We start from the raw sequence: 8770 nt of genomic DNA, 5'->3' as shown, positions 1-8770 counted from the left end.
TGATCAGTTCGCCTCCGCTCTATTGAAAAGTAGGAATTCCTACGGCGGTTTTGTCAACGAACGCGTCTCGGGCCGGATTGACTAACCTAACCCACCCTTAAGGAGGCTTTTCCATAGTTGGGTGTCCGCTTTAGTGTGATTTACGAAGGCTAGGCTAGGTTTGGTAATATCCAAAACAAATGAAAAGAGGTCGGGGTCGATAGGTGGCAGTTGGCAAGGAACTTGATCCCCCCCAAAAAAAGGGGGAAGCCGCGGTCGAACTCTTATTCTGGAAATCTCTCTCTCTCCAGTCTCCACTATATCTCTCTCACAACGTCAAGTCTCTTCCCCATTCTATATCCACGATTGTCCACTGATTCATCTCCATTGTCTCTCTCAATTTTTAATATTTTTTGCTCCAAAAAGTTGTGGTAAGTGTTAAAGTTGTTAGATTGTTGTTTTATCTTCGGCCTGAACGTGAAAAAACCCATTTCCTACGAAATTTGCCATAAATTCCGGTGAATTTTGCTAGACCTCAGGGGTTAGTTTATTCCTTTCACCGGAGAAAAAGCTTTTTTTTTTCCTCAGTCAAACAAATGGATAGGAATAAAGAAGCAAGAAGAAGTGGGGGTATGGTAGCAGCGGCAGCTACATCTAATGGATTGTCATCAAGACGTAGACATAGAACTAACAATCTTAGAGATTCTCAGGTTCAACAACAAATACATATAGCAGAATACAGTTGGCTTGAGAATACAGATGAAAACACTTAATTGGAATACATAACTAAAACTAGAACAACTAGTGTATTTTAAAAAGTTGTTGAATGAAATAAAATACATCTAAATACAATAGTCAAAAGTCACTGTAATAAGTATAATTGAGTTTGTTGAGTTATATTAGGAGTCTATCACGTTAATTGATTCACTTACCGTTTTTAAACAGCTGGAGAGACTTTTTTTCACAGATTTTCGTTACTATATTCACGAATACAGCTCGCAAATACATATGAATACAGTCTATGTTAGCTGGACTTCCCTGTTTTTCGCCGAGTTTTGCTACTGTATTCATGAATACAGTAACTTGAATACATCGAATACACTCTATAACAAGTGAAAAGATAGCTATATGAAGTAATTAAGTAAATGGTAGCTATAACAAGTTAATAATCACTAAACAATAGTGGTTTCTGAAAATTTCTCCTCAACAAATGAGCAGGTCAATAACGGGCCTAACCTTGGACGGGCTGGGCGGGTTTAGGCTCCAATTGCAACCCCTAACCCCATCCGTAGTGTACGACCTTTGTGCATTGGTCCTTATTTCAAGCCTCGTGCTAAAGGGATGATGTGACGCAATAGTAAGAGTTGTTGTGGTGTGACCCAAAGGTCATGGATTCAAATCATGCATAATAACCTTTTACATTAATCCAAGGTAAGACTATGTATAATAAATCTAATATAGTTTGAACGGTCCTTAGCAGGAGCTTTATGTATCGGTCCTTACTTCAAGTCTCGTGCTTAAGTAAGTCTCGTGCTTTGTCAACAAGCTTGTCTCTCTTACTACACTTAAGAGGTGAGAAGGGGAAGGTATTTTCAAAATGTCTTGGTTGATGGAGGACTACCATTGAATGTGGCCATCATATGTTATTAAAATCCAACTACTACATAGTGTGACTAGCAATGTCTTGATTAAGCTTTAATTCTGACGTTGGATTAGACTAAAACTAATCTTTGAATTACTAGTGCGTGTACTCTGTTTTTTGAAATGGACAGAATATTATACAAGTTAATATGTGCTCCAGCTTCATATACTACAGATTCTTTCTTTCTGACCTATTTATTTGACTCCCTTATCATAGTTATGTAAGTAATACCCCACGATCTGTTTTTTTTTTTTGGTACATATCTCAGTTGAAGGGGCGCCTTGACGTAACTGGTAAAGTTGTTGTCATGACCAGAAGGTCACGGGTTCAAGTCGTAAAAACAACCTCTTGCAAAAATGCAGGGTAAGACTGCGTACCATAGACACTTGTGGTCCGGCCCTTCCCTGGAACCCGCGCACAGCGCGTGAGCTTAGTGCATGCACCGGGCTGCCCTTTTTGTACATATCTCAGTTGGTAAATAAAATTCTTTTAATTACCAAAAAAATATATTCCAGGATCTGAAACATATGGTCATTACCATAGCAGCTAGCCCAAAGTTTCAGAACATTGTTCAGAATCCATTCCCAGAAGAATAAGGGAAACTAAATTAGCTGCATCAACTATGACTTTGGAGCATGGACACAACATGACAACACAGAAAATGGACACTGAAAATAGGGAAGGGAATCAAAAAAGCAAAAAGGAAGTAGATACAGAAATGTTAACACAGATATAAATAGATTAACTATGTCCCGGTCACTATCATTCTCTGAAGCATTTCATTTCCATTGACTGTTCAACCACCAAGCATTAAAAGTAGACACAAAAATGTTTGACATAGGTATTGGTAGACTCAAAGGACCAAGCCATTGTCATAAACTGAGCTCCTCCAAGCACTTCATTGCCGTTGATTCATCAACCTCAGTGCCAGAATTGTTCCCAGTTTCCTCAGGCTGAGCTAATGGCCTGCTTGGCGCAGTAGCTCGTGCCACAGTTTCCTCGGGCTGAGCTAATGGCCTACTTGGCGTTGTAGCATGTGCCACGGTTTCCTTTTTGGCTGGTGGAGCAGCAAATACTGGGATAGCCTGCCTAACACAGACAGGTGGTGCAACTCGAACAGGTCGGGCTTGCATCATTTGAGGCGCGCATCCGGTAGGCTGTGGACGAGGCGGTGCAGAGAAAACTGGCACTGATGTTCTTATTGTAACAGGTGGAGCAATACCGCGGTAAGGTGTCCTATATGGTCTAACTGGCATATATGGAGCTGCGCGGCCTTCTGATGATGAAGTCTGTGATTGTGGCATAGGCTGTGAAAATGAGGAATTGCTGTCATTTATTGCCGTGGAGGAGGACGATCTGTAACGAGTAACTGTATTCGGACAGATTAAAGGGAGGAGTTTGGATGTAGTGGCTGCAGGGCGCTGTGGACTAGATGGTCGAGGAGTTGGAATTGGAAACTTCTTCTGGAATGATATTGAGACATTGCCGGATTTGGCCATTTCTAACTTTTCCTTCAACCGATAGTTTAGTAAAGCCCTCGCTATTCTGATCTGTTCTTGCTCATCGTTGTTCTCTGATTCAGATGATGAACTTGCATCTTGCTGTGCCACTGTAAAGAAAAAAAAACTTTTATTGCCCAAGGAAAAATAATCTACTTTTTTTAAGAAAGAAACAACGACCTGTATATATTTATAATATCAGCAGCATAATGAGGAGCAAAAGGAAATTTATCTCAATAGCGAAACATCAGAAGCCAGCCCAAAATAATGGGTAGAAGTTATGTGTTTGGATTAGTTTAAGCATAAATGTTTCAAGAACTTTTTGCATTATTTTGGGAAAACCTATATTTAGTTTTTTTTTTAAATCCCAAAAAGAATTTGTCTGATTTACAGAAACCAAAATCTGTTTCTTGAATAAACTAAACAGGGCAGGATGTACAGTTCGTGCTTTTAATTATTTGGTTAGCCCAGTAAAACTGTCCAGCGCTATGAGAAATGTGTTTTTTCATCAATTATCTTATAATTGATGAGTAGCATGAAGTATGAGCTTTCAGCAATAGGTTGTAGATGCAAAAGTATCAGCTGCTAGTCTGACAATGTTATTTTAAATGGTCCAATTTCATCAAGTCTATGCTAAATCTGTAGAAAAAGAGAGAAGGAAAGTTGGGTATCTTTTGGCCGGCAAGAGGTAAACAGAAAGGATAGGTCGAAAAATAGGAAATGCACTTGTTGCCTTCTTCAAAATGACTCTTTTGCTACACCAATTTTTTTCATTGTTGAAATTTTCTACTGGAAATCTGAATGAACAAGTTATACAACATTTTGAGTTTCCCATGGGGACTGGGGAGAAAACATTAAGAAGCAAGAGTATATGCCAACTGAATACTAACTAATAATAAGATGAATGTATGTACTACTACAAGTAAAAGGCAACCTTCTTGTAGCTTTAAATGGGAGAATTCATGCATTCTAACACCTAACATTAGCAAACTTCATGTTGGACACTAAGGCAATTGATACGAAATTCTTTTAAATTTTGAATTTATCTTATTAGCTACGCATAACACATAATCAGACCCTCAAACTTGGCCTCAGCTGGCAAATATGCCCTCCAACTTCGAGTGTGCACAAGTAGGCACCTCAACTTGTCTCCACTTTGTCAGTTAAACACTCCAACTTACAAAATGATCATTTAGACACCTCCCAAATTTATGTGCCACATCGGCATTTGTATTTACCTGTTCAACTTTATACAAGTTGAGGTGCCTACTTGTGCACATCCAAAGTTGGAGGGCAAAATTGCCAGCTAAAGGCCTGTTTAAGGCCAAGTTTGAAGGCCTGTTTATGTATTATGCCTATTAGCAAGCCTATACCAGGCCTGATTGACAGTTAAGAGTATTCTTTCTTTCCGTTGTCCTTTTTCTTCATCATGCCAATGTTCTCTGCCAAATATTGTAGTAGTGGCTAAACCTCCAAACGACAAAGGAGAATTGATACTGAAGCATTTTAATCTATAAATTAGCAGTGATACGTATGAAGCTCCTTCCCCTCGAATCTCTGATACTTACAGAAATATAAGGAGCACAGGAAAGACAAATATTTCTGAAAAACAGGAATAAAAAGGAGGAGCACATATGAACCTACTACCACACTACTGGACACTAGTAACACATACCAGTTTGGTGCACTCTTACACTGACCGCGGGCAGCACATGCAGGAAAATATCAACTATAGAACTCTGCCTAATTACTCGAAGTATATATCTGCTTAATTGAGTGGGAGACTTACATTGTTTCAACGATGACCAAGCTGCGAGGGCAGCATTCTTCTCAGCTTGCTTTTTGTTCTTTGCGGGTTCACCAGTAAACGTGATTCCAGCCAATTCTACTGTTCCTGTAAACACAGGTTGGTGCCCAAGTCCCGACCTATATGTTGTGTACTGAGGTAAAGGAGCTCCGACTCTTTGCGCTATCTCCTGTAATAGATTTTTATAGACGCCTGTTTCATCCTACAATGAGTTCATCCGACAAAAAGAACAACAAAATTCAGTGATGCCATTACACTAGTCATCAGTCATCACAAGAAAATTGGTTTCTTGATTAATGAATTACATTATAGGGGCGAAATGTTAAATTGAAAACTTAAAGGGATCTGCAACCATACTTCCGACAATTGTGGTAGTATTTTGTGAAGTAAAATTGAGTTGCTTAGCATATTCCAATAAATTTTGAAAGGTTTAGAACAATACTGTAAGGGTCGTTTGGTTTACAGCCTAGTTATGTGGAAATTATTAATACAGGAATTGGAATTAATTATGCAGTGAATAACAATGCATGAATAGTTCTGTGGCAAATAATAATGCAGGAAATTTGTTATCTAGTGAATATTGTACATTGATTGTTACTATAGGGATTGCCTAAATTAAGGGCATTTTCCGATATTAAACTCAGCATATACAGAGAATAATAGTTACGTATGATTTTATACTGAAAACCGAATGTTGTAAAACTAATATGAAATTTATACAGAGATTAAATTTTCTTATACTTAAAAGCAAACGACTACAATTTGCAGCAGTTCTGTATAGACTGGAAATTCACCATGTTATTTAAATAGTCACACATAAATGCAGCATATGGCAGTTTAATACTAAGAGACCTCATGGAAATGGACGGTCACATGCATGTGCTTCTTAAAAAATAGAACAAATTTTATATGAGGGAGACAAAGCTATAAATAGGAAGATTGGGCTAAATCATACTGAACCAAATACCTCATTTAATACCCAATATTTTGATACGTCATATACTTACCCTCAATATTAAAGATTATTACAATGAATGAGCCAGAGTTCACACACATGATCAAAGTCAACAATGCCCCATGTTCATTCTCTGTCAATAATATAGAAGTAATTCTAGATTCAAATTAAAAAATTTTGATTGGCTTCTAGATCCAAATTAATTTCTTGATTGGCTTCTAGATTCAAATTAATTCAACACTAAGTTTCCTAGCTTCCACACATGTGCCAAACTCAAAATTGACACATTCATTTTTCTAATAACATTGGTGATCGGGTCGAGGGTCTACCGGAAACAAACATTTTTATCTTACCAAGGTAGGGTAGGGTTTGCGTAGACACTATTCTCCCCAAACCCCACTTATGGAATTACACTGGTTTTGTTGTTGGTGGTGGTGGTCGAATCAACCTGCATCACCTCAACTATTTGACCGACCACCCGTTACTTCCCATACGTACATGAAACGAGTAATTTTGTTCACCAAAACTTAAGCAGATAGGAATAAATCACATAAGCTTAGGCAGTTACCGCATTCATTTTTTCAATGTATACCTACTTATTTCGACATCTTAATCGGTTGAATACTAATTAATAAAGTAGGAACTCAGTAATTTTTAATTATATGTCTTTATCACATAACCTCAAACGTTAATTATTATTCATAATACAAATCTATGAAAAACCAATTCAAATGTTGACTGATTCCTACCACCTTTGACAGGTCTCATCTACATTTTCCACACATATTTAATATGGGGGTCTTTAAGATTAGAATCAGTGAGGTAGGTAGCAAAATTAATATGCAAAATCACTTGTGATATGGAAAAAAAAAAAAGAAGTAAAAAGCTAAAAATGTAATAGTCGAGTACTAAAATACCCTCATTTAAGGAAATTAATTATGAAAACAGTACAAGGAGACCCTAAACAGCTGTTATGCAAATGTGAAGACAAGAAATACCTTATGTGTTAGTTATGGCCCCTCCACGAAACTTCCCCTAAACTTTTTTCTTTTTCTTTTTCCCACTACTTTCATTAACCAAGTTCTTTCCAATAAAAAAATAAAAAAATCTACAGCTGCATTTTAATACATGTTTAGTCAAGTTAAATAAATTAATAGTATATTTGAGTTTTTACACCAATCTGTTTAATTTAATCTGTTATAATAGATTATTTCTTAGAATCAGTAATAATTTTTACACTATCAAATAATATACAAGTAAGTCTCCTTAAACTACAGAATTTTTACATGCTACGGCCAGTGACGGAGCCACTCTTTGCCGAGGGAAGTCAATTGACATCCCTTCGTCGGAAAATTATATTATGTAGATAGGTCAATTTTTATTTTTTACAAATCCCCTTGACTTTCCTTATTGAAAATCCTAGCTCCACCGCCGGCTACAACATGTAAAGATGAACTTACACTAATGATGTACTCCCTCCGTTTACTTTTACTTGTACAATTATTTTACCCATGTTTTACCTTTATTGTTAATTACTCATTCCCTAAATTATTTCTAAAGACTTTTGAAAATGCTATCATTATTATGGGTAGAATTATAAAATACATGCTTTATTTATTTTTAGTGCAAAATCAAAAGTAGACGGAAGGAGTATATAACTTAAACTCTATTACTTATTCTAGGTTATTTATCAATGTAAGAAGTTTTAAATAGAGTTAAATGCAATAACTTTGATTGGTAAATATTTTTACATAGAACTTAAATTCTAAAACCAGGATAAGGACATTTTGGTCAATTCAACACCCATTAATTTTCCCAACCAACCTCATAAACCGGAGTCATCAATTCCGGTTAGGAGCTCGAAAAAGGACAGTTAACATGTGCACGCATTAACACAGTCAACACACACGGCGCACATTAGCAAAACTCCGGCGAAAAACACGGCAAAATGCTGACGGAACCCTAACGGAAGACAACAGCAAAAAGAGGAATACACTTACGAGTATACGCGCGGCAAGGGAGTGAGAAGGGCCACGGTTAGAGAGGGCGTTAAGGGCAACTTCAGCTGCAGCGTGCTCAGCTTGACGGAGAGTGGTACAGTAGTGAGGGCTCTCAAAATTCTCGCCATTAAAGTTAACGATAGCTTTAAAACGCGGCGCGTGGTCCGGACCTTCCCTGATGCATACGTAAGAGGGCAAATTGAAACAGCTCCTCTGTGCTAACTCTTGTAACTGGTTCTTGTACATATTGGGTCGGGTCGGATATATGAAATGGGCAAATGGGTCGAAGAAAAAACTGAGGCCTTTTAGATTTCAGATGGATAGTTCCATTAAACTTTGGTTTTAGACACTAATATTATTGAGCCGCCCCTGAGAATGAGAATGAGAATGAGAAAGCCAAACATGGCTATAGAGTGATAAAAGGAAGAAGAAAGAAGTGTTAATGAAAGAGATAGAGCAAAAGCTTTGAATAAGAATTAATGAGTTCTTTTGATATTGTAAGCTTTTGGTTCTACCAAAGTCAGGAATAATAATGAGGGGTGGGGGTGGGTAGGGGAGTTGGGAGTCAACTTAACGTTAGGCTTTTTGCATGGATGTGATTCTGTCTAACAAGGAAAAAGCTATAGTCTGTATGTGTTAATGGGAACCTAGATTTTCTCAATTTTTGTCAGTCTTCAAAGTGGATTTTCCACTTTCTTTCTACAACACCTTATCTCTCTCTATCTATCTTTTCTTCTAAATTTATCCCTATTTTATTTTTCTTAGTGGACTCTACTCTATTGTCTTCTTTATTATAGTGTTATTCTTTTTTTTAATCTTTTGACTCAGTGGAAAACAACTTATACATACTGTAATAAAGTAGGATGTAACGTCTTGAGTTAGCAGATT

The 8770-nt window shown here is 37.2% G+C and overlaps 1 protein-coding gene across 1 annotated transcript; it reads right to left on the bottom strand.

Annotated features, from left to right (window-relative positions):
* Window positions 1-2191: 2191 nt before the first annotated feature.
* LOC107773867 (double-stranded RNA-binding protein 2) lies at window positions 2192-8381 on the bottom strand. The gene is made up of 3 exons (XM_016593293.2): window positions 7883-8381; window positions 4910-5129; window positions 2192-3230 (listed from the first exon to the last, which is right to left on the bottom strand). Exons 1-3 carry the CDS (start codon window positions 8126-8128, stop codon window positions 2494-2496), a joined length of 1203 nt encoding a protein of 400 aa, XP_016448779.1. The 5' UTR covers window positions 8129-8381; the 3' UTR covers window positions 2192-2493.
* Window positions 8382-8770: the final 389 nt, after the last annotated feature.

This window comes from Nicotiana tabacum, chromosome 9 (assembly GCF_000715075.1).
Source record: "Nicotiana tabacum cultivar K326 chromosome 9, ASM71507v2, whole genome shotgun sequence".
Classification (NCBI taxonomy): domain Eukaryota; kingdom Viridiplantae; phylum Streptophyta; class Magnoliopsida; order Solanales; family Solanaceae; genus Nicotiana; species Nicotiana tabacum.
Note: the sequence above shows the minus strand (reverse complement) of the source record. Positions and strands in the feature narration are given on the sequence as shown.

Coding starts and splice junctions, on each gene's coding strand:
- LOC107773867 (XM_016593293.2), bottom strand. CDS start 8,128: ATGTACAAGAACCAGTTACAAGAGTTAGCACAGAGGAGCTGTTTCAAT. Junction 5,130..7,882: donor CCCTTGCCGCGCGTATACTC/GTAAGTGTATTC, acceptor AACTCATTGTAG/GATGAAACAGGCGTCTATAA. Junction 3,231..4,909: donor TTGGTCATCGTTGAAACAAT/GTAAGTCTCCCA, acceptor TTTTCTTTACAG/TGGCACAGCAAGATGCAAGT.